Source organism: Zea mays, chromosome 8, assembly GCF_902167145.1.
Source record: "Zea mays cultivar B73 chromosome 8, Zm-B73-REFERENCE-NAM-5.0, whole genome shotgun sequence".
In the NCBI taxonomy this organism is placed as follows: domain Eukaryota; kingdom Viridiplantae; phylum Streptophyta; class Magnoliopsida; order Poales; family Poaceae; genus Zea; species Zea mays.
In genome coordinates, this window is record NC_050103.1 from 127,107,502 (window position 1) to 127,133,547 (window position 26,046).

The following is a 26,046-nucleotide window of genomic DNA, read 5'->3' on the forward strand; positions in this document are numbered from 1 at the left end:
TAAAGATTTTTCAGATTTTATACTATATGGAAATACATCTCATATGTAATAATCAGATTTGTTTTGGTTAATACAATTTATACTTGTTTCAAATGAGGTTCATATATGAGCTCTGAAGTGTTTGTTGGTGCATGCTGAAATGAAATGTAGTTTCCTGTCTTTGATATACTATCTACTACTACTCTATAAAATCGTAAGGAGGGCGTCCACAGATGCTACACCATGCCCCCGCCTCGACATCCTTGCCCCCGCCGCGTTCTCTGCAGATGGAAGGCACCATTCACGAATCCTACGTGCGCCCCCGCCATCCTCGCACTGCTCCCCGCGGCCCCCTTCCATCGGCGACACCATCCTCGCCCCCACCACGCTCTCTCTAGATGGAAGGCACCATTCATGGATCTGCGCGGCCGCCCCCGCCATCCTCGCGTGCAGCCGGGGTTATATAGCAACGCCCATAGAGCACACGCCCTCGCCATCCGCTTCCCTCCCTCCCCGCTTGCGTTGTGTTGCGCCTTACCTCTCCGCCTCGTCCTGTCACTACAAACCTGCACTGCTGCCTCCTTGATGCAGACCTGCACTGCTCCGGTGCGTGTCCACGGGGGCATGTAGGGTGGCACCGGGCGCTGTGGTGAAGCCAGTGCCGGCGTTGCCGGGGGCCACCTGCGGGAAGGTGCCAGCGGGGCACGTGCCTATGGTGGTCGGCGCAGAGGGGGAGGATACACAGCGGTTCATCGTCCCTGCGGAGCTGCTGGGCCGCCCGCCCATCGTCGAGCTACTCCGCCGCGCCGCGCAGGAGTACAAGTACACGCGTCGGGGACCGCTCCGCATCCCCTTCCCCGTGGTCGCGTTCCGCCGCCTCCTCGGTGCACTCACGGGGACCGCCGCCGTTGTCGGCCCCGACGGTGGGCTCACGTTCGCTTGCTTCGCCATGGTCGTCTGAGATGAGATCCCTAGCGTAGCGGGTTCCTTCTTCTGCTGCTTCTCCTTCCTTGAGGCATGCGTTGTGCTATCAGTGTTCTTGCTTTTCTAGATTCCATTTGTTTCTTCTTCCTTTTCTCGTTTGGGCTCCGGCAGCTGCTCCACCTCTACAAGGCTACAAGCTCTGCAACAAGAGCAACCGCGTCTGGGTCAACTACAGGTGTTCCTCACCTTCTCCTTCCGCTGCTTTGCCGTCGAGGCCGCCTACAAGGCCTGGCATCACCGTGACGCCCGCTCGACGCCCCCCTCGTCCACGCTCGCGATGTCCCCGACGTGATGCCCCCTCCCCCCGTGCGCGTACACCTCTAGTGCGTGTAGCAGTACGTCGCCTATAATGTCGTCCTCCAGTCCGTCCACGCTGAATCCATCAGTGTCTGCTCCTGCTAGGAGAACGTTGCTGGGGCCAAGATCCCCAAGTTCACCCGCTTCGTTGACCCGCCGCGACCTTCATCAGGTAGCTACTCATCACCTCGGCCCACCAGCCGCATCAAACAGGGAAATCAAACAGATATGTTCCTTGGAGTTTTGTTTCCTGTGTAGCGTGCCATATTAGCATTTTTGTCGTTGCGCTCTTGTTGATTCAGATTTTGTAGTTCGAGAGATGAACAATGCAATTTAAGCGTCATCAGAAACATGTTCTGGTTCCCCCCAATATGCAAGTAATATGTACGCCAGGTGTGTTCAAATTCTCTTTGCAACTAACCCATCGACCGAGCTCTTTTTTTCTACTTATGTTGTTGAAGTAGTGTTTTCTTGCAGATGTTCGCCTTTGGGACATTGCTCCGAGGTACTATGTAATGCAATGCAACTTATGTTCATATTCTGTTTCATTTCTCCCCCATTAGAAGCAGTAGCCTATTCTTATATAATAACACTGGACATTTCATAGATTAATGATGAACTAAATTTCTTGTATGTGCTGCAGCACAATTTGTGCCACAGATTCAGCTCAAAAGTCGATACAATAACAAAATTGGTGTTTTTATATGTTCTTCAACATTTATTTTCTTTACGTTGAATTTTGATCATTGTAGTGGTTGATTCTTCCTCCTTTCTTTATCTTTGTTATTTCTTGGGCCTTGGTGGAGGAGGTTACAACGGCAGTGGTGGACAATTTGGCTGGTTGGATCTTATTTGGGCGCTCGTATTGTATGTTTTATGCAGAGTCGGAAGGACGTGGAGGGTCGCTCTTAGTCATCAAGAAGTTCGTCTCTTTCTGATGTGTTTGCATACAAATAGAAAATTTTATAGTTTGTCAATGTCGTTTGTTCAAGCAATTTTCTATTTACTAAATCATAAACATATTAGTTGTTTGGCATAGTAGATCAAATGCAGAATCTAATTACTGGACTAGAAAAAATATGATCCGTTGTGCTTTGAATGGTTTCTCTCTGTTTCCTAGATGCAGAGCATGGCTCTTATTCTTTGCCTGTTTAAATCGATTGTAGTGATTTGTTTAGTTCTGCTCTGCAGCCCTTTGAGAGATACATACCTGGGTTTGTATATTTGTCCATTTCAGAGGTCAATGTATTACCTTGTCAGGCAGCTTTAAGATTTCTAAAATTGACAAAAATGGTTGAAAGATCAAACATCGAGAATTCACTTTCTACAAGTGGAACAATTGCATATCAGGGCATTGATCTATTGACATGTGCCCATATTTCTATTTATTTGTCTTCAAGTTCTAGATATCTCTCTTATTCTGATTTCTATAGGCACATTTTGCTGCAGATTTCTGTTTTCAAATTGTTCCTGTACCATGTTCCATTAGCACTAATATTTTAGTTAAATTAAAAAGGATCTGGCTTAGCATGAGTGAAAAGATATTTAAGTTAGTTAAAAACAATCTGACTTAGGCCCCGTTTGGTTGGAGGTAGTCACATTTAGTCCCTAAATTGCCAAACAATTGGACTAAACTGTTTTAGTCTTTAGTCCCTCAAGGGATGACTAAAAGAGACTAAACCATATAAATTCCAATTTTCCCCTCCTTTATTTCAGTTGCACTAATGGCGGGAGAATGCTAAGGGGTATTTTAGTCCTATTATGATTCATTTAATGTGTTTTAAATAGTTTTAGTCTCTAGAACTAAACAGGATAGGGACTAAATTTTAGTCTCCTAACTAAACTTTAGTTCCTAGACTAAAGGAACCAAACGAGGCCTTAGCATTAGTGAAAAGACATGTGAGTCATTTTTATGACTTCTACATTTGCAACATGTGGTATGTAGCATGTCTAAAATAGCAATATGCAACTTTCATGAATTATGCAATTTTTAAGCAGCATGACATGTGAGGACTGATTTTTCTGTTTCAATGCAAGGGGGCACCACGACAGGTGGTGGTAGGCGCGTGGGTGGACACGAAGGCAACTGGGCACCACGACAGATGGATTTTCTAGTGGACTAGATTAAAGATTCGTTGAATTGTGTTATTCTGTACTAGCATGTGAATTCTGTCATGTAGACTCGACTCAAGTAAAACTGTTTCAAGATGTTCTTTGCAGTGTTTGGGTGATTGAATCATTATGCTTTCAGGCATGTGGCACACATGCTGTTACTATTCTAGATTGACCCTATCATTCACATTCCTTTTTTCCTGCATCTTTTACATCACGGGCTTCGATGCCGCCGTGTATGGGTGGAGCAGGGGTTCGGGGGTTTTCTCGACCTGTGTGAGAAGGTCTTCTTCTTAATACAATGCTCGGGGATGTCTTACCCCCCATAGGTCGAGTTTTTTACATCATGTAGTTACACAAGAAGAACTTGATCATGCTAAAGAAGGAACCAAATCTGTAGTTTTGATGAACTTGGAATCAAGGGTACAATGTTCTTGCTCCTGATCAAATCCTAATTGTATAACATGTTTCCCTAAAGTGTTCTTTACAGTACATACTTTTCCTCTTTTGTAATCTATAACATTTAAAGATAAAGACAAGTTTAAAATAGGAGACGTGACTAGGTTTATTATTATTGAAACAATGTTCACTCTCCACTATTATGTTGAATTGTTAAATATATTTACATGTCGTTGGAGCGTCACAATGTTCAGTTGTACTACATATTTGGGTACATATTTGGGTGTGGCTAACTTTCTGTGCTGTTATGTACATAATATTGTGTGGCTGAACTTTTAAATTACCATTTGTATTTTATTGTGTTACCTTTTGGGATGCATCTACATGCTTGTTGTTTTGGTGTCACCTCGCCAAATATATATTGCTCGACCACTGTATTGCAGGTTCGGTTCGGTTATTAAAGGATAAAAATTGTAAAAATACTAATAATTTAAAATAAAAAAAATATAATTGTGTTTGAATAAGTGTTTCATTTAAACGATGTTTATCTATATGATATATAAAAACCGTAGCAACGTACTGGCAACTAACTAGTTAATGTAATATGATTACAGATGCAGTTTTCAATACTATTGTAAATGGACATTAATGTTGACATGTGGTTATTAATAGTCATGGCTGTTATAGCTATAACCGAGGTTGTTGATGCCTCATATGTGGTCGCTAAAAGCTGCAAATTTGGTTGTTGATGTTTTTTATGCGGTCGTTAATACCCCACAACTAACGACCATTATATATATGGTTGTTAATCAAATAACGACCAGAATCTACATGTGGTCGTTACTACAATTAACGATGGAACATTTAACGACCATGGACGACCACATTTTTGTGGTCGTTGTTTACTTTTGACGACCACATTTTGGCTATTAACGATCACATATTCTATCGTTGATACTAATTTGTCTTGTAGGTACGAAATAACTCTCTGTATTTTTGTAAAAAGAGAAAAGAGGATAATAAAAAGAGGGTAACCCATGAATTTTGAGTATAGAGCAAATAAATTTTTATACCCAAAAAATTAAGGTTTTACATCTTGCCTTTTTTACTTGTGATAACGTGCTAATGAGAGTCTTCAAAAGTATTGATCTTCAGATATCTCGTACACTCGTCCGTCTAATCACAAACGTACAAACAAATAGACAAATATTAATTAAACAATATTTCACTAAACAAAGAAACAAACTACGATAATATTCTATGCCCCTACACGAGTCTGTGGTTCAAGAACCACTAAAACCGGAGTTAAAACAAACAAGGTATACGTTTCCTAAGCTTTATTGAATTATTTGTATACTTAAAATCAATTTTCAAATTTATTATATATTTTTTAGAGGTCTGTGGAATGTTATTTAAATATATATAAAAATTAAATCTGAAAACTTCGTGTGCGGTATGAAAGCAGACGAAAAAACGGAAAACCCTTATCCCATTTCCGTTTCCGTGATTTATCATCGAAAACGGGATTGGAACCATAAGAGTCAGAAACAGAAAGGGTAGCGGAATCAACAGGTGTACGAAAACAGACGGGAACAAAACTATTAAGCGAAAACTCGTAATTTAATACAAACATACATGATATTGATGACTAACCGGTGACTGACCAGAAAGGCCACAACATGAAACAATTAAAAACAAAGAGATAATACTATATTGTTGTTTGTTTGCTAGTGGTAGACATATAGCTATAGCTGGTGTTGTTTGAGCCTTTAGACCACCTGTCATTGAGAAGAGCTGGTGGCTAGAATGAACTCTTGTGCTATAATTTATCACTAAGGATACGATGCTTTAGTTAAACTAATGCATATTTGGTTCGTCCTAGATTTCTCAAATATGGAATAAATACGAGTTCAATCCGGCTAAAAACAGGATCCGCAAAAAAACGAACGGAATATACCCTCTCTCGTTTATAGATTTTTTTCACATACGAAAACAGATGGGTTAGATGTGGAAAATTGTACAAGTTGAGACGGGATTTTTTTCCGTTTCTTTTTCAACCCTAGAGACGAAATCGGGTGGTGCACACCGTGTGCCGGCAGGCCTACCATTGCCCGGGAGTGTAGGTAGGAATGTTGTGGTCGTCGATCGTCTTGCGCAAGGCCGAAGAAAACCGCCGTGGCGTCTTGCACGAGCGTGCTGTGGTGGCCCGACGAGGCGATGATCGACGAAAGAAGTCATCCAGTGTTCCTACTGACGGCTGATGCGATGCTACGATGGTGGCTCGATGATCGGCGAAAAAAGTCCTATGCAAGTTGCATGCGTGACCTTTTGGAAAATACAGGGCCAAGAACGAGGACGCAAGTGTGGAGAACAACAGAACGATCTAGGTACTTATAGATGGATGGCACCAGAGATGTACAAGCACAAGCTTTGGGCTTCTCTTGTGGGAATTGGTCACCGGCACGACCGTACCGGAGGGGGTGCGGAGGGTGCAGCCGCACCGGGCCCCCAAAAACAGAGGGCCTCTTAGTCACTCGACGCTAGCACTTTTTCCTATTAAACATATCTATTCTAAACACAAATACGCAAAGAGCGATACGCTATCGACCAGTTTCGTTTAGATTGTTAAACTAATGTCTCAATTACTTATCGAATACTCCATCCATTTTGAACTAGTATTTGTTTTAGCTCTTGATTTTTATGTTTATATTCAACTATATAACGATGAATCCACTAAATAAGTGAAAGGGAAATAGGCTTACACCTTTTCCTAAATTGATTTTGGTGGTTGAATTGCCCAACACAAATAATTGGACTAACTAGTTTGCTCTAGTCTATAAGTTTTACAGGTGCCAAAGGTTCACAACAAGCCAATAAAAAGACCAAAGATGGGTTCAAATAAAGAGAGCTAAAGACATCCCAAAAGGCACCCTGGTCTGGCGCACCGGACTGTCCGGAGTGTCACCGGACAGTGTCCGGTGCACCAGGGAACTCGACGCTGAACTCGTTATCTTGAGGAAAATGGGAGGCCGCTCCGCTATAATTCACCGGACTGTCCGGTGAAGCACCGGACAGTGTCCGGTGTCACACTGGACTGTCCGGTGTGCCAGTGGAGCAACGGCTACTTCGCGCCAACGGTCGACTGCAACCGCATTAAATGCGCTACAGTGCGCGCCAGAGTCAGAGCACGCACGGGAGGCGCACCGGACAGTCTACAGGACCTGTCCGGTGCACCACCGGACAGCCCAGAGGCCCCACCAGTCAGAGCTCCAACGGTCAGAACCCAACGGTCGGCTGAAGTGGCTGGCGCACCGGACAGTGTACGGTGGCGCACCAGACTGTCCGGTGCGCCATGCGACAACAGCCTTCCAACGGCCACTTTTGGTGGTTGGGGCTATAAATACCCCAACCACCCAACATTCAATGGCATCCAAGTTTTCCACCTTCAACACATTACAAGAGCTATAGCATTCAATTCTAGACACAACCAAAGAGATCAAATCCTCTCCCAAGTCCGGAATCACTCCAAATCAAATAGTGACTAGAGAGAGCGACATTTGTGTTCATTTGAGCTCTTGCGCTTGGATTGCTTCTTTTCTTTCTCATTCTTTCTTGTGATCAAACTCAATTGTAACCAAGGCAAGAGACACCAATTGTGTGGTGGTCCTTGTGGGAACTTTGTGTTCCGTTTGATTGAGAAGAAAAGCTCACTCGGTCTAAGTGACCATTTGAGAGAGGGAAAGGGTTGAAAGAGACCCGGTCTTTGTGACCACCTCAACGGGGAGTAGGTTTGCAAGAACCGAACCTCGGTAAAACAAATCATCGTGTCTCACTCTTTATTTGCCCATGATTTGTTTTTCACCCTCTCTCTCGGACTCGTTCATATTTCTAAACGCTAACCCGGCTTGTAGTTGTGCTTAAGTTTATAAATTTCAGATTCGCCCTATTCACCCCCCCTCTAGGCGACTTTCAATTGGTATCGGAGCCCGGTGCTTCGTTAGAGCCTAACCGCTCGAAGTGATGTCGGGAGCATCCGCCAAGAGGGAGATCAGGACCGACGAGAAGCCCGCCACAAGCCATGGGAAGGCTCCATCCAGGGAGTCCGCCAACAAGGTGAAGGGATCCCCTTCACACGACAAGTCGCGTCGGAGCGGTGACAAGAAGAAGAAGATGAGGAAGGTGGTCTACTACGAGATCGACTCTTCGTCGCCATCCACCTCCGGCTCCGACACGCCATCCGTAACTTCTAAGCGCCATCAGCACAAGAAGTTTAGTAAGATTCCCCTACGTTACCCTCGCATTTCCAAACGTACTCCTTTACTTTCTGTCCCATTAGGCAAACCACCTATGTTTGATGGTGAATATTATAATATGTGGAGTGATAAAATGAGGCATCATCTAACCTCACTCCACACTAGCATTTGGGATGTTGTTGAGATTGGAGTACAGGTACCATCACCGGGGGATGAAGACTATGATTCGGACGAAGTCGCCCAAATCCGACACTTCAACTCTCAAGCCACCACTATACTCCTCGCCTCTCTAAGTCGAGAGGAGTATAACAAGGTACAAGGATTAAAGAGTGCCAAGGAGATTTGGGACGTGCTTAAAACCGCGCACGAAGGAGATGAGGTGACTAAAATCACCAAGCGGGAGACGATCGAGGGGGAGCTCGGTAGGTTCCGAATCAACCAAGGCGAGGACCCTCAAGCAAAGTACAACCGGCTCAAAACCTTGGTGAACCAAGTGCGCAACCTCGGGAGCACAAAATGGGATGACCATGAAATGGTCAAGGTTATTCTTAGATCACTTGTTTTTCTTAACCCTACTCAAGTTCAATTAATTCGTGGTAATCCTAGATATACACTAATGTCTCCCGAAGAAGTGATAGGAAATTTTGTGAGCTTTGAGTTGATGATCAAAGGCTCAAAGAAAATCATCGAGCACGATGGCCCCTCCACGCCCGAAGCACAACCGGTCGCATTCAAGGCAATGGAGGAGAAGAAGGAGGAGTCTACATCAAGTAGACAACCCATCGATGCCTCTAAGCTCGACAATGAGGAGATGACGCTAATCATCAAGAGTTTCCGCCAAATCCTCAAGCAAAGGAGGGGGAAGGATTACAAGCCCCGCTCCAAGAAAGTTTGCTACAAGTGTGGTAAGCCCGGTCACTTTATTGCAAAATGTCCACTATCTAGTGACAGTGACAGGGATAATGACAAGAAGGGCAAGAGGAGAGAAAAGAAGAGGTACCACAAGAAGAGGGGCGGCGATGCCCATGTGTGCCGCGAATGGGACCCCGACGAGAGCTCCACCGACTCTTCCTCCGACGAGGACGCCGCCAACATCGCCGTCACCAAGGGCCTCCTCTTCCCCAATGTCGGCCACAAGTGCATCATGGCAAAGGACGGCAAAAGGAAGAAGGTAAAATCAAAATCCTCCACGAAATATGAAACCTCTAGTGATGAGGATAACTCTTGTGATGAGGAGGATAATTTGCGCACCCTTTTTGCCAACCTAAACATGCAACAAAAGGAAAAACTAAATGAATTAATTAGTGCTATTCACGAGAAGGATGAACTCTTGGACTCTCAAGAGGACTTCCTAATTAAAGAAAACAAGAAGCATGTTAAGGTTAAGAATGCTTATGCTTTAGAAGTAGAAAAATGTGAAAAATTATCTAGTGAGCTAAGCACTTGTAATGATATCATTGCCAACCTTAGAAATGAAAATGCTAAATTAATTGCTAAGGTTGATTCTAATGTTAGTGATGTTTCAATTCCCAATCTTAGAGATGATAATGTTAAATTACTTGCTAAGATTGAAGAATTGAATATCTCTCTTGCTAGCCTTAGAAATGATAATGAAAAATTAATTGCTAAGGCTAAAGATTTGGATGTTTGCAATGTTACCGTTTCTAATCTTAGAAGTGAAAATGACATATTACATGCTAAGATTGTTGAATTAAAAACTTGCAAACTCTCTACATCTACCATTGAGCATGTTTCCATTTGTACTAGATGTAGAGACATTAATGTTGATGCTATTCATGATCACCTAGCTTTAATTAAGAAACAAAATGATCACATAGCTCAACTTAATGCCAAAATTAATGAGCATGACTTAGAAAATGAAAAATTTAAATTTGCTAGAAGCATGCTCTATAGTGGGAGACGCCCTGGCATCAAGGATGGTATTGGCTTCCAAAAGGGGGACAATGTCAAACTTAATGCCCCTCCTAAGAGATTGTCTAACTTTGTAAAGGGCAGGGCTCCAATGCCTCATGATAGAGAGGGTTACATTTTGTACCCTGTCGGTTATCCCAAGAGCAAAATTAGGAGAATTCATTCTAGGAAGTCTCACTCTGGCCCTAATCATGCTTTTATGTATAAGGGTGAGACATCTAGTTCTAGGCAATCAACCCATGCAAAATTGCCTAAGAAGAAAACTCCTATTGCATCAAATGATTCTAACATTTCATTTAAAACTTTTGATGCATCCTATGTTTTGACTAACAAATCCGGCAAAGTAGTTGCCAAATATGTTGGGGGCAAACACAAGGAATCAAAGACTTGTGTTTGGGTACCCAAAGTTCTCGTATCTAATGTCAAAGGACCCAAAACCGTTTGGGTACCTAAAATCAAGAACTAAATTTGTTTTGTAGGTTTATGCATCCGGGGGTTCAAGTTGGATCATCGACAGCGGGTGCACAAACCACATGACAGGGGAGAAGAAGATGTTCTCCTCCTACGAGAAAAACCAAGATCCCCAACGAGCTATCACATTCGGGGATGGGAATCAAGGTTTGGTCAAAGGATTGGGTAAAATAGCTATATCACCTGACCATTCTATTTCCAATGTTTTTCTTGTAGATTCTTTAGATTACAACTTGCTTTCAGTTTCGCAATTATGTAAAATGGGTTACAACTGTCTTTTTACGGATACAGGTGTTACTGTCTTTAGAAGAAGTGATGATTCAATAGCATTTAAGGGAGTGTTAGAGGGTCAGCTATACTTAGTAGATTTTGATAGAGCTGAACTCGACACTTGCTTAAATGCTAAGACTAACATGGGCTGGTTCTAGCATCGCCGACTAGCACATGTTGGAATGAAGAATCTTCACAAGCTTCTAAAGGGAGAACACATTTTGGGACTAACAAATGTTTATTTTGAAAAAGACAGGATTTGTAGCGCATGTCAGGCAGGGAAGCAAGTTGGTGTTCATCATCCACACAAGAACATCATGACGACTGACAGGCCACTCGAGCTCCTACACATGGATCTATTCGGCCCGATTGCTTACATAAGCATCGGCGGGAGTAAGTACTGTCTAGTTATTGTGGATGACTATTCTCGCTTCACTTGGGTGTTCTTTTTGCAGGAAAAATCTCATACCCAAGAGACCTTAAAGGGATTCTTGAGACGGGCTCAAAATGAGTTCGGCTAAAGGATAAAAAAGATTAGAAGCGACAACGGGACGGAGTTCAAGAACTCACAAATCGAAGGCTTCCTTGAGGAGGAGGGGATCAAGCATGAGTTCTCTTCTCCCTACACCCCACAACAAAATGGTGTAGTGGAGAGGAAGAATAGAACTCTATTGGACATGGCAAGAACCATGCTTGATGAGTACAAGACTTTGGATCAGTTTTGGGCCGAGGCGGTCAACACCGCTTGCTATGCCATCAACCGGTTATATCTACACCGAATCCTCAAGAAGACATCATACGAACTCCTAACCGGTAAAAGCCCAATGTTTCATACTTTAGAGTCTCTGGTAGCAAATGCTTTATTCTTGTTAAAAGAGGTAGAAAATATAAATTTGCTCCTAAGGCTGTAGAAGGCTTTTTACTAGGTTATGATTCAAAGACAAGGGCATATAGAGTCTTTAACAAATCCTCTGGATTAGTTGAAGTCTCTTGTGACATTGTGTTTGATGAGACTAACGACTCTCAAGTAGAGCAAGTTGATCTTGATGAGCTAGATGATGAGGAGGCCCGTGCGTCACGCTAAGGAACATGTCCATTGGGGATGTGTGTCCTAAGGAATCCGAAGAACCTCCACAAGCACAAGATCAACCATCTTCCTCCACACAAGCATCTCCACCAACTCAAGATGAGAGTCAGGCTCAAAATGATGAAGGAGAAGATCAAGAAGTTGAGCCACCTCAAGAGGAGAGCAATGATCAAGGGGGAGATGCCCATAATCAAGATGAGGAAGAAGAACAAGCTACAAGACCGCCACACCCAAGAGTCCACCAAGCTATCCAACGAGATCACCCCGTGAACACCATCCTCGGCGATATTCAAAAGGGGGTAACTACTAGATCTCGGGTTGCTCATTTTTGTGAACATTACTCTTTTGTTTCCTCTATTGAGCCACACAGGGTAGAGGAAGCACTTCAAGATTCGGATTGGGTGGTGGCGATGCAAGAGGAGCTCAACAACTTCACAAGGAATGAGGTATGGCATTTAGTTCCACGTCCTAACCAAAATGTTGTAGGAACCAAGTGGGTTTTCTGCAACAAGCAAGATGAGCATGGTGTGGTGACAAGGAACAAAGCCCGACTTGTAGCCAAGGGGTATTCACAAGTCAAAGGTTTGGATTTCGGTGAAACCTATGCACCCGTAGCTAGGCTTGAATCAATTCGCATTTTACTTGCCTATGCTACTTACCATGGCTTTAAGCTTTACCAAATGGACGTGAAAAGTGCCTTCCTCAATGGACCAATCAAGGAGGAGGTCTATGTTGAGCAACCTCCCGGCTTTGAAGATAGTGAGTATCCTAACCACGTATATAAACTCTCTAAGGCGCTTTATGGGCTCAAGCAAGCCCCAAGAGCATGGTATGAATGCCTAAGAGATTTTCTTATCACTAATGGCTTCAAAGTCGGAAAGGCCGATCCTACTTTATTTACTAAAACTCTTGCAAATGATTTGTTTGTATGCCAAATTTATGTTGATGATAATATATTTGGGTCTACTAACGAATCTACACGTGAGGAATTTAGTAGGATCATGACACAGAAATTCGAGATGTCTATGATGGGGGAGTTGAAGTACTTCTTAGGATTTCAAGTGAAGCAACTCCAAGAAGGTACCTTTATTAGCCAAACGAAGTATATTCAAGACATTCTAAACAAGTTTGGGATGAAGGATGCCAAGCCTATCAAGACACCCTTGGGAACTAATGGGCATCTCGACCTCGACACGGGAGGTAAATCCGTAGATCAAAAGGTATACCGGTCGATGATAGGTTCTCTACTCTATTTATGTGCATCTCGACCAGACATTATGCTTTCCGTATGCATGTGTGCAAGATTCCAAGCCGACCCTAAGGAAGCTCACCTTACGACCGTAAAACGAATCTTGAGATATTTAGTTTATACTCCTAAGTTTGGGCTTTGGTACCCTCGGGGATCCACATTTGATTTAATTGGTTATTCGGATGCCGATTGGGCGGGGTGTAAAATTAATAGAAAGAGCACATCAGGGACTTGCCAGTTTTTGGGAAGGTCTCTGGTGTCTTGGGCTTCAAAGAAGCAAAATTCCGTAGCTCTTTCTACCGCCGAAGCCGAGTATATTGCCGCAGACCATTGTTGCGCGCAATTGCTTTGGATGAGGCAAACCCTTAGGGACTATGGTTACAAATTAACCAAAGTTCCTCTTCTATGTGATAATGAGAGTGCAATCCGCATGGCGGATAATCCCGTTGAACATATCCGCACTAAACACATAGCCATTCGGTATCATTTTCTAAGGGATCACCAACAAAAGGGGGATATCGAGATTGCATATATCAACACCAAAGAACAATTAGTCGATATCTTTACCAAGCCACTAGATGAACAAACTTTTAACAAACTTAGGCATGAGCTAAATATTCTTGATTGTCGGAATTTCTTTTGATGTTTTGCACACATAGCTCATTAATATACCTTTGATCATGTCTCTTTTATATGCTATGAATAATGTGTTTTCAAGTGTATTAAAAACCAAGTCATAGATTGAAAGGGAATTTGAGTCTTCGATGAAGACAAAGGCTTCCACTCCATCGAATTACTCATCCTTCGCCGTCACTCCGCTCTCCGTCTTTGGTACAATCTTCACTCATATTTTGTTTGCCAAAGGGGAGAAAGTAGTTACAAGGGCTTATATTTCACTCAAGTATCCATTTTTGGCGATTCATGCCAAAGGGGGAGAAAGTATTAGCCCAAAGCAAAAGGACCGCACCACCACCAATTTTCAAAATTTAAGTTAAGAAAAGATTTTGAAATGATGAATTTTTCAATAAGCAAAACAAATTCTAATTTGATATAGAGAGAGTATTAATACTATACACATGATGGTTGCATCGACAAAGAGAAGCTTTTTAAAATTGAAATATTTTTGTGAACTATTTATGGTCAACAATAACTCAATAGAGGTTAAATGGCTTGCCGATTCTATATATAAAAAAGTTGTTTGATGAGATTGATCTCAATAATATATGCGATGACTTTGTATCACAAAATGCTAGAAGATATTTTTAATGATATCAGATAACAAGTAAGTGTTTTCGGCTATATTTTACATTTGTTATCTTATAAACTTTAAAATAGTGCATAATAATTTTTATACGTCAAATATTCGATACTACATGTATAATTATATATATTTGTGTGGATGAGGCCTCTATATCGGATTTCGCACTGGGCCCCCGAAAAGTCAGGAACGACCTTGGTCACCGGTTCACTCCCTTATGAAGATATGACTCCGCTTCAGGCAGCTTTCGCCGTTGTTAATAAGGTGTGTGTGCTACTTCGATTTATTGTGTAAATAGATAGTGTGGGGTTCGTCTCCGGCCTGGCCTGTTTATGTATAGTTTGGAGTTCCAACGATTGGTAAGAACTGAGAAAAAAAGCTTAATGTCAATGTTTTCAAGAAGGAAGAAGAAAAGAGTACCAGCCAACGAGTTTAACCTTTCTGCTAGTTTAGACTTTAGTTTGTGACTAGGTATGTGCCCGTGCGTTGCGACAGGAGCAAAAAAATTTGTATGAAGCATAGATACGGAACGACAAATCACTACACTATAAAATGCTTAAACGTGCAACTAGGTCCATCATCCAGTTGACAAGAGCTATACTATTCCATGGGGCAGCACAAATAAATTTCCGTAAGATGTTAAATATTATGTAGGGTACAGAGGCTTTATATATCACAAGAGGAAGTTCAACATTTCATGTTCTACCAGGAAAGGACAATTACACGGTATATTGTGCCACTGCGTTTATTGTGATCGACGATCACAAGAAAGTAAATCAAAGTTTTTATTGTGAGTGTCATTTCCATCCCTCTCAACTTCTCAAGCATCAGCGTGAAACAAGTTGCCATGGATCTGCTTAGGAACTAACTACATCAGTAAAACTGACATAAAAATAAAACTGCACATCAGCTTCAAACTCAACGAGTTAATGGCTTCCAAGATTGTTTGCTACAAATGGACTTAAAATCAGGTTGCAGGACTCTTCTGTTGTGTATACATAGTATTCTTTGCCGTTGTCCACATTATATCTCAGAGATACCACTGTCCAGTCATGTTGCAGGTGGCAGATTTCTTAAAATCAGGTTGCATGTTGCAGGTTTCTTGATGCTGTCGTCCATGAACAGCCACATCTGCTCATTCTCCAGTTTCACCTTCTCCTACATGTTGTTAATAATGACAAAGCACTAATGAAATAAAATTTATTTGGGAAAACCCACTAAGGTCATGCCTTTCAAACAACAATTAGAGATAGGTACAAGAATGTCTGAACAATTCTATATTTGCACAGTAGACAACAATCGATGTTGTAATCACATGCATAAGTATATTGTAGAAAACCATACTCCATACAGTAAAGCACCAACCAATTTCTTCCATATTGTACCAAATTCATGTCTGAAAATAGTATGAATTAACAATAGATATGAAACAACAAATATTAATATGATATGTAAAATCCATGTGAGAAAATATCATCGTAGTACTAATATTATATTGACGATATAAATATGTAATAATATTATAAATACGTCGAACCAAATAGATTGAACTGATGCCGAGCAAACATTATCAATACGCACAGATTATTTCTAAAAAGTCAATATACAATTTTTAGTGATAGGTAAATATATTTACACTAATCTAATCCTTTTTATCGATATTGATAAGTCTGTGTGGTATGTCTTCACTTGGAACCTAGCTTAGGGAAAGAAAAAAGAACTATGGGTCATACATATGGGCTCTTACTGTTACATGACATTAAAAAGATGCAAATTACACATCACATATCAGCTACGCCTTATCGCAGCACAACATGGTTGCTTCCCCTACTCAAGTGTTTAGATAAGGGAATCTTTTGGGGATTTTAGTTCTGAAATATCCAAAGAGAAAACATGGTCCTAATTCGGTAACCAAATACATGTAACACAAAAGCATCTATGTTAGTTAGAAGCAAAAGAAGGCGCTAAAATTCCAAGCACACGGATGAAGTACATGACAGATGAAGAATATGCAAGTTTAACAAATGAAATGAAAACATAAGCTTCCATTTATTTTGGAGCAGTTTGTGTATCCAAAATGTAAAGTAGGGCACCATCTATATAGTTGAGTTTCAAATGAAACAAAAAAGAAAAGCTTAGCACACCGAGAATCTTTAACCAACATGTTAAAGTTGTTATCTCTAGAAGTAGACGATGAAAAAAACTGACACCCTACAGACATGAGCATATGCACCATGACTCCATGAGCACCCCGGAGATTCGAAGTAACAGCAGTAGCAGTCAGGTATCAAACACGACAATGGTGAGCACGTGAGGTGGTAGGCTCCCGGTGCGTTCGCACGTGCATTGTATGAAACTGGCATGACATGCAGACAAAACTTTTCTGCACCATACCCTTCAAATCACAACATTGCCTTCTTCAGGAGATAATCACTCACCCTCATCAGAATCATAAGACTCATACTCATCGTTGCTTTTTTTCAAGCCCAAGACTTGATTTGAAGCTACAGCAACTGCCTTCACTTCACTTCTCTAGTCCTCCTTCCCATCACCTTTGCCTAATTAGATATATTCATGATCCAAATAATCCATAATTCAAACGACCCCAACAATGCCAGAAAAAACCCACCAGGAAAAAAAAAGAGAAGATATATATACCATTTTCCTTGATTACTGGAATGTTTAGCTCCTTCTCTTCATCTTCATAATCAAGATCGATTATGTAAGAGGCAAGAAGCAAAAATGAGGTTAAGGAAACAAAATACTCCACAAAGAAATAGTTTAGATCAGTCTTACATGAAATAAAACCAATAAAAAATCAATGTTAAAAAGAATATTCATCTTCCTCGATTGGTTGCTCGACCTTGTAACCAAAGAAAAATACACTGGTAGTTTTCGATGTGTGTGATAGCTCACACTCTTTATTGAAAACCAAATCAATTTCTATCTAGGGGTATTTTTCAATAGAGAGGGTTCCAATAGCAAGCTTCTGGTCATCAACTTTGACATGGCACTTTCACTTTTCTTTGATTCCCCAAATGCAGCCTACAGGATTAAATCCAAGTAAGTATACAGAGCAATTCCAACTGAGAAAAGTAAGTACACATTACAATGAGATTTACACTGGAAAGTGCAGGATAAAGTCATGTCCAAGCACACACTTGACAGTGGGTCCAGGCTTGACCTCGAGACCTGCAAAACACAGAGCAATCTGAGATAGATTATATGAAGAACACAAACTTGATGTTGTTAGAACAATCATTTCACAATGCACAAAATAAGAAATTTAGGAGCATACCTCTCCCTGCCATGTGGAGCATATTCGTAGTAGAACAAAAGAAGCAATCCGAGGAAGGATACAATACGAATGATCTGATGTTGTTTAACAAAGGTAGCAAAAGAACAAACATCCTAATTCAGTGGCATCACGTCCTATAATAAGACCCTATTGAAACAGGACACATTTACAGATGCATGGTTTAAAAAGCTAATAACTGACAACAGTAACATAAGTATTGCCCTGCCTTACTTCATTTATAGAGACATCACTTTCAAATACCACATGATCGAACGAAGGCAAGGGAGCCTTCTATATTAAACACAAGCAAACATAAAGTAACACCCATGCATATATGATTACGATAGTCAAACCATATCTGAATTTGAACACAGCTGACAAATTGAAGAGGAACTGTCAAGTCAGAAACAAAATAGAGTTATACTTTAAGTAATTAGGTCTCTGAGATACTCACAGAGATCTATATTTTTCATTTTCTGCAAAGGCGATTGAGCACATCTATCTCAATCATTGCAGCGTCACAGTACTTGCGGATACTGCGAACAACTTTTATGGCAACATATTCACGTGTTTCACGGTCCCAGCATTCCAAAACACGCTCAAATGTACCTACAAAAACCCAACTCGTAGCCCTCTTCATTAGAATAATAACGGAGATACCCAGCAGAAGAGGAGACGACAGATTGCAGAAAACCCAAACCTTCTCCCATTTTGCTCAAGATTTTATCTGCAAAGCTAAAAAGCATTCTGTCAATAAACATAACCATATATCAAACTAAATCAAAGTCCAAAAGGATACTGGGAACTATATGAACCGCATACTGCATAAAGTTTGTTACTTTTTTGTGAAAAAGGTTATTGCTATTAAAATCACAAAAAAAAGATCAGAATGGGAACCCTGCTTCACATATTATTAGCTTGATACGACAAAGGAAAACCTAAAGGTGTACTAACTGCCAGTTTGCAATCGGGATCTTATAACAATAAAAAGCAGATAAAACCAAAATAACAAAAATATGTTGCCACTAATTACAAATTATTAGACACAAGTAAATGATATATCCATGCACAAGGGCTCGAGGAACTGAAGTAGTGCAAGCTGGTAGCTAATGACCAAAGATTAAGATTTAATAAGATATGTAGCTAAATAATGAGTTGAGGAGAACACAAAAAGGTCAATACTCGATGCATACATGAAATATGCTTATGTTGGCATCCTCCTTGCTTTCTACAGTAGTAGACTTGTACTCTTTCTTTTTGCTTTAGTGAGTTCAGTCCGAGTTGTGAAAGATAAAATCATTTGAGAAAACTACCATGGTGCAAAGAATTACAGAAACCATGGTTTGAAAAATAGGGCATAAATAGTGCGATCAATTCATGATGCAGATGAGGAATCCACAATATACAACTCACAGAAATATTGCCCTATTGAGACACGTAACTAAATCTTGATAGAGGTCAATCTCCAATGGGCATCGATGGATTGGTGGATATGTCAGTATATTTCTTTTCACTAAACCTACAACATTATCAGGGCAAATAACTTTGCCAAGCACAAGGTTGCTATTGATGCATAGGAGAATCATCCCAAAACACTGACCTACCCAAAAATTGGTGCTTGACTGTGAAACAATTTTTGGTTTCTGAGATCAACAAACCAATCGGTCAACCACAAAACAGAGAACCGACAAATTCAGTGTTGGTTTTCTACTTACCTGAAGTCCCCAAGTGCTTGCTCTTTGCCTCTGTCGCACCCTCCCTGCGCCGCCTATCACGGCCTCCCTGCTTCACTGTCGCGCGGCTGCGCAGCACGTGTAGGAGCCAATCTTCGCCCCGCCGGTCGCGCGCCACTCCTTGCTTGCATCGCCGTTGGACCCTATCCGAGCACTGGTCCCGCTGTGGTTTGGTTTCGGGATGGCCTGACCGGCTTCGTATGCCACTAAAGCGAGCCGAGCTGGGCTCGGCTGCTCCGGTGAGATGGCCAGGTGCACTTTAGGTCGGGGGGTCAATGCCGCTCGACATGCGTTACCGCCTCCCACCGTCCCCGCACGTGTAGGCTCACCTCACCATTACTGATAAGGAGGCATCATGTTTGGAAGGCGCCGTGCATCTAGATTGCTGGAATCACGCAGGGAGGAAGGGGGACACACACGATGGGTCGACGGGGGCCTCGTGAGCCGTGGTGAGGACGTCGAGGTGGCTGTCATGGTGGAAGAGGCGGTCGGGGGCATCGCGAGATTTGGGGCATGGTGCGGGCGAGATTTTGGGGGGGGGGGCTTGCGCGACCATCCGGGCGGGGGCGTGATGAAGGTGTGGATCCAGATGCACGACGCCTTCTGTCCGTTGTTGGGGCAGATCCAATGATGGCGGTGCGGATGGCGTGGGGAGGAGGGTGGGGTGGAGGAGAGGGAGGCGTCCGTCGCGGAGAGGATGGAAGGGGGCGCGGCTGGGGCGGAGGCGTCTTGGGGTGGATCCGATGATGGCGGCGTCGATGGCATGGGGAGGAGGGTGGGGCGGAGGAGAGGGAGGCGTGCATCGCGGAGAGGATCTCGGACGTGCGTCGTGGAGAGGATCTCAAAGGAGACGGTGGCAGAACCATGCACCATAGGATGTGGACGCCTACACTACTATCTTAAGGAGTAGTATAGATAGTTACTTACAAGCACACGCTCTCATTTCAGAACTTGAGGTCGGTCATTCAATTGAGCTGCCCAGCGGCGCTGAAGCTTCTGATTGAGCAGTGTTGGTCCTGGCAACCAGAAAAGAGGCCCGACTTTCAGTAGATACTTTCAATCCTCAAAGATCTTGAGGCAGTTCTTGAAACAGATGGAACACTCCACAAGGTCCTAAGCTCGATCTGCCAGGCCTTGGAATCCAATGATCAGAACAAGAAGAAGGACGATAACTGGATCCAGAGGCTGTCATACGCTCAACCTGATTTCTCCGGGCCTCCACCCCCAAAGTTACTGTAGCTACGCGTCTTCTTATTCTTGGTAGCTTGTTTATCTAGTTGGTAGCAACTATGTAATTGAACCTTTCTTGTTTCTTGTTGACAGACCACAAATTTCGTCATGGTATATACTTGGACAAAGTAAATACATCAATTCTTTTTTCGGCTATACCTTAACAACTTCTATCTTGATGATACTTGGGATGGAAGCGATATGATATAAATCTAGCAGGTTGGTGGTCGAAGATAACTGAGATTAAAGAAATCTTAAGATAACTGAGATTAAAATCTACATTTGCTAATTAACTCCGGAAGCAAAATCATCCATGGGAAATTTATTGGTCAATCCAATTCCGCTCTCACCGACAGGAAAGATGCCCGTTTGGTAAATTTTCCTTCTTCTATTTAGGGCTAGTTTGGGAATCATATTTTCTCAAGGGTTTTTCATTTTCCCAAGGAAAATTAGTTCATTTTCCCTTAAGAAATTGGAAATCCCATGAAAAAATAAGGCTGCCAAACTAGCCCTTAGAAATGCCACTGAGGGAATTTTCTCTCTTGTCCGTTGGCAGTGAGAGGTGATCTACATTATGCAGGAGGCATGCACACCAGTGATGTTATCGAACTAGTACATCCAAATAAATATAGAAAAAACCATATATCACCAATCTAAATACCCCCATCATATATCACCCACAGATATACTACCTCCGTTCTCGAATATTTGTCGCCCGCTAATTCATTTTTAAACTAAAGAATAATAAATAAAAATAACGGAGTAAGTACCTCATATGCATATGCATATAAGTTATAAGCAACACATTTAGCAGAAACATAACTTAAATAACAAAACCTCAATGCCAACATACTAGTTCATATAAGGATCCCTCACTAGCTTAAGTTTCCTCACTAGCTTAAGTTTCCTCAGTAGCCCTCTTCATACTAGTGAAGAGTACATAATGCAAAACAAGTGACTGTTTACCTTTCTAATACCTGATAAGGATCCCTCACTAGCTTAAGTTTCCCATCAATCCAAATTGAATATCGCGCATTGGGAAAAAGCCGATGAAGTAATAGCTTTGGAACCTGTAGGAGGAAAAAAGATCACAGGGGCCATAGATGGTAAAACCAGACCCAATTAACTTGTTGGTTCTGATTTGCATTAACAAATGTCAAGTCAAGCAAAGTTTAGAATGGGATAACAAGGATAACATGAGTCCAGTATTCCTTATTCAGTTCATGGAGAAAAACACAGAACAACATGGTAGATTGCGAATAACACAGGTTTGGATGAGAAAAATCAAAATCGTCAACTACATAGGTACCTTTCCATTGCGTCTAGCATCTGTAAATGGTAGGTTGCGGACAACAACTACCCGCCACAGCCCAATTTTTTTAGTATGACCAATAGTAGTGTTCTTTATTGCAGCTTCTGTTTCTTCATCCAGAAACATAAAGAAGCAAACTGTATCTTTTGAAAATTTGCTGATATTTTCTGGTTGTTGCATTACATCATAATTACCTGAGAAATTTGTAAGCAAGTGTACATAGTATTTGTAAGCAAGTGTAAAAGCAATTTGTAACGATGGTGTGACAGATGGCTGTTAGGGCAGCGCCTGGTTGATCTGGCCCCCACCTATGTGCTATGGTTCCTAAGAGAGTAGCTAACAAGAGAACGGTCGTTGAGGGTTTAACTGATATGGCTTGGGTTCACGATCTTCGTGGTACGGTCACTGCTGTGGTCATCGCTGAGTTCATTAACTTAGCGGAAGCTGTTTCAGAGGTGTTGTTGTTGCCTGATACCCCTGATAAGCATATCTGGAGATTCTCAAGCTCGGGCCAGTATTCAGCAAAGTCTGCTTATGAGATGATCTTCATGGGCTCAATCACTTTCGAGCATTGCGATCTTATTTGGAAAAGTTGGGCGCCTCCAAAGTGTCGATTCTTCTTATGGCTGGTTGCCCACAACCGTTGCTGGACGGCCGACCGGTTGGCTAGGCGCAACCTCGACCATCCCGACGCTTGTGTCCTTTGTGACCAGGAGGAGGAGACGATCAACCATCTGCTGCTGTCTTGCGTTTTCGCTCGACAATTTTGGTTTATCCTTCTCCAAAGGATTGGGCTTGCTGGTGTGGCACCGCAACCGGGTGAAGAGGACTTCATGGCATGGTGGAAAGGCATCTCCACTCCCTTGGGGGGATCTTCTCAGGCTAGCCTTAATTCCATAGTGATCTTGGGGGCGTGGTGTCTTTGGAAGCATCGGAATGATTGTGTTTTCAATGGGATGAGTCCAAATCTTTCTGCTGCCTTAGCCATGGTTGGACATGATATTATGCTTTGGAAGCTGGCTGGTGCCAATGGTCTGTCGCTGCCAGATGTTGCTACCTAAGTGATATTGTGTTTCATGTGTGATTGTGTGTTTGGGGCTGTTATGTTTGTCTATGTTTCTCTCCTCTTGTTATCCCCTGTAATTCTTGTGTGGCCTCTTGGCTATGACTTTTATGTTTTTGCTTCTTCTATTAATATAAAAAATACGCAATTCTCTTGCGTATTCGAGAAAAAAAAAATCCAAAGTTGTAGTTACCAAAAATAGCAGAGGCAACAACTGTACTCTGGCACAGCTGCATCTCAGAATGATCAGCTTCATCTATGTCAAACCCAGTATTAAGACCAGGTACCTTCCCTCTTACAAATCTAGAAACAAACAGTAGGTTAGCTACAGCAAAAGAGATACTGATAATTGTAGACGACCATTACATGATCTCGAGATAAATCATATGAAATGTATAGGCATACCCACAATGTACAGTCATCGAGTCTTTTATGTCATAAGACTTATCTCGTTCCTCCAGGGATGGAAAACCTCCAAACAAAGAACCGCTCTTGGACTCTTTGGGAATCAAAATCTCTTCAAGAACATAATTTAAGCTTTGAAGGACTGGTGACAATGATGGTTTAGCTGGTCTCAGTGCCAGTGCTTGCTCAACTGGCAAATAACAAACTGGACAAGCTATACAAGCTTAAAATACATTAGTTTAGATTCAGAACTAAAGTAGCACTGAATTGGAGTAGTCAGGAATGTAGACTTACGTCGTGGTCCAGTGCGTTTTCTATCAACTGGTCTGCCTGACGATGTCCAAACAGGGTTCACAAAGCTCCGGACATGATCAGAAAACACAAGCATGGTCTCAACACCAGGTGATGCATCTTCGTCTAAAACAGGAAAAAAATGTTTAGTAGGTCAGTATTGGAACACACATACTATGGTGAAAAAAGGACAAGAAAACATATTCTTACAACTGAATGTTACATCCTACTTCAGTATGGCATTTTTTACAACAGATTTTTCAGTCAATTATTATTCAAAATAAGAATGTTTTTAGCACACAACAGTGGGTTTTGCAAACAAAAATCCAGTTGAATCACTAACGTGAACAGATGCATGTGAAAGATGTGCTCTAACTGCAGCTGCAAGCTCAGAAATATGTTAATGGCATTAGCTGTAGTAGAAAATAGACTTCTTGTTTGGCATATTGCTAGAAAAAACATTCAATTACACTAAATCCCAGTGAAACTCTTTTCTTATTTTCTCAATAAATTTTCAAGCTAATGAAAAACTGGAGGCAAGAAGATGGTGTGCATCTATAAGTAGAAAGCCATCCCATAAAATTTGTCAGAACTTATTGGCATCACATAGAATATTTTGTCCGTTAGGAGACCTTGATAAAAGGTCCGGAAACATTTAGCTTCCCACTACCCCAGGAGGGGAATAAGACCCCAAGTATTAAATTAGACTCAGAAGAAACAAACCGGCTTTTTGTCATTGTAATGTGTAAACTATAAGTTGGTAACAATGAAAGTGCATGGAAATTGGCTTCTTGACAAAATGGACCAAAAATCCCTAGTGAACTATTAAATGTCAAATCAAAATGGTCAGCAGAAGCCAAATGAGGTGCATACTGAAAAGAAAAAAAAACCGGGCACAAACACAGATGTGCAGTTTACCTATAATGATTTTAAACAAACAGTTGGTGCAATATGAGCTCATCTACAAAGCTGTCACCACAAAGGCACAAACCTTGACAGCATTATCACCAGGTATAAACTTGTAGAAATGTCAATGACACATTAGCTACATTAAACACTATATCTCTCAACAAGTATGTACTTCAGTTCCAGAAAACTGGCTGATCTGCAGTCAGAACCATAGAATTCAAAACTTCAGATCGCACCCCCAATATTATTGTTTAGTCTCTCAATGCAAATCGCCCAGACATTGGGACTGATCCGATTGGCCTGAACTGCAGGAGGATAATATACTAATCCTCTTTGCATCATATCAGTCAGCTGAAGTTAAAGTTGATGCGGGATAAAGAATGCACATTAACACACGCTAAGATCCCAGAACACATGTCTAATTAGACATAAAATGTGCATAAGGTACACAGAAACATTGACGTGAACACTGCGTCATTTCCCTGAACTTACTGGCTACATAATTGCACGACAGGGAAATAAAACAGCAAAGTCTAGTGACTGAAACAGCCTCAGATTAGAACTGGAACACGAGGCAAGGCAACCACCACCTTTACTGACAAGTGATGAGAAGAGGAAGCAGAATGCCACGGCGACGGAGACGAGGAGGCGGAGGAGCATCCGCTGGCGGCGTCCGGCGAGCTTGCAGATCCGGGCGCAGACGCGCGGGCCGCTGGTCCCGCCGAGGGACATATTCGCGGGCTTCCGCGCGGCCAGCGGTGGGGACGACGACTGGCAATTGATGTGTTATCATATTTTCCATCAGCCTGGCCTCAGCTTCCTCGAAAACATCTGGTAGTCAATTGGTCATGTAAAGATGTTTTGGTGGCTGGTTTTGTTTTAGTTTGTTTATGTTTAGTGATGAATCATACAACTGTTTCAAAGGTTGCATTTGTTATATTTCACAAATGAACAGAGAATGGACAGGGAATGCATTTAGATCACCCCTTGTTTTTAGCACATATCACATGTACCTCCTTTATATTTGAATTTAAAACTTGGTTCTACATTTGTAGATATAGGAGATTGTGTCACAGTACTTTTGTGAGCATCTACATCACGAAAGAATATTTGCTCTGATACTAATCTTTTTACTGTATCAATTACATTTGCACCACACAATAAATCATCTTGCTCCACATGGTTAGGTTCAAATGTAAGTTACCTTTGTTTCTAATTATTGCTAGCAATTGGTTAGGTTCAGAATAAAAATGAATGCAAAAACTATAGTTCAATTCAGTTCTGTAATAGAGTTCAGTTCACTATTAAAGCTAAGTTCTGGAATTAAAGTTCAGTAATACAGTTCTCAGCCACCACGTTACATGTGCCTCTTTCAAAAAGGATTCTGTTATTAGAGTTCATTATTAGAGTTTAGTACTGTTACCTGGTACTGCTTCAGTTCCGGTGGCTGGTTTTGTTTCAGTTTGTTTGTGTTTAGTAATGAATCATACAACTGTTCCATGAGTTATATTTGT

The 26,046-nt window shown here is 41.8% G+C and overlaps 1 protein-coding gene and 1 pseudogene across 1 annotated transcript; both read right to left on the reverse strand.

Moving 5' to 3' along the window:
• Positions 1 to 16,512: 16,512 nt before the first annotated feature.
• LOC103635854 (histone deacetylase HDT2-like) lies at positions 16,513 to 17,775 on the reverse strand (annotated as a pseudogene).
• A 5,280-nt stretch (positions 17,776 to 23,055) lies between these two features.
• On the reverse strand, positions 23,056 to 25,330 carry LOC103635855 (uncharacterized). Its single transcript, XM_020543107.1, has 4 exons — positions 25,123 to 25,330; positions 23,627 to 23,749; positions 23,333 to 23,546; positions 23,056 to 23,230 (listed from the first exon to the last, which is right to left on the reverse strand). The coding sequence occupies exons 1-4, from the start codon at positions 25,262 to 25,264 to the stop codon at positions 23,056 to 23,058; spliced, it is 654 nt and encodes a 217-aa protein (XP_020398696.1). The 5' UTR covers positions 25,265 to 25,330.
• Between the last annotated feature and the right edge of the window lie 716 nt (positions 25,331 to 26,046).

Coding starts and splice junctions, on each gene's coding strand:
- LOC103635855 (XM_020543107.1), bottom strand. CDS start 25,264: ATGTCCCTCGGCGGGACCAGCGGCCCGCGCGTCTGCGCCCGGATCTGC. Junction 23,750..25,122: donor CTCATCACTTGTCAGTAAAG/GTGGTGGTTGCC, acceptor TTCCTGTTTTAG/ACGAAGATGCATCACCTGGT. Junction 23,231..23,332: donor TCGATGACTGTACATTGTGG/GTATGCCTATAC, acceptor GTTTGTTTCTAG/ATTTGTAAGAGGGAAGGTAC.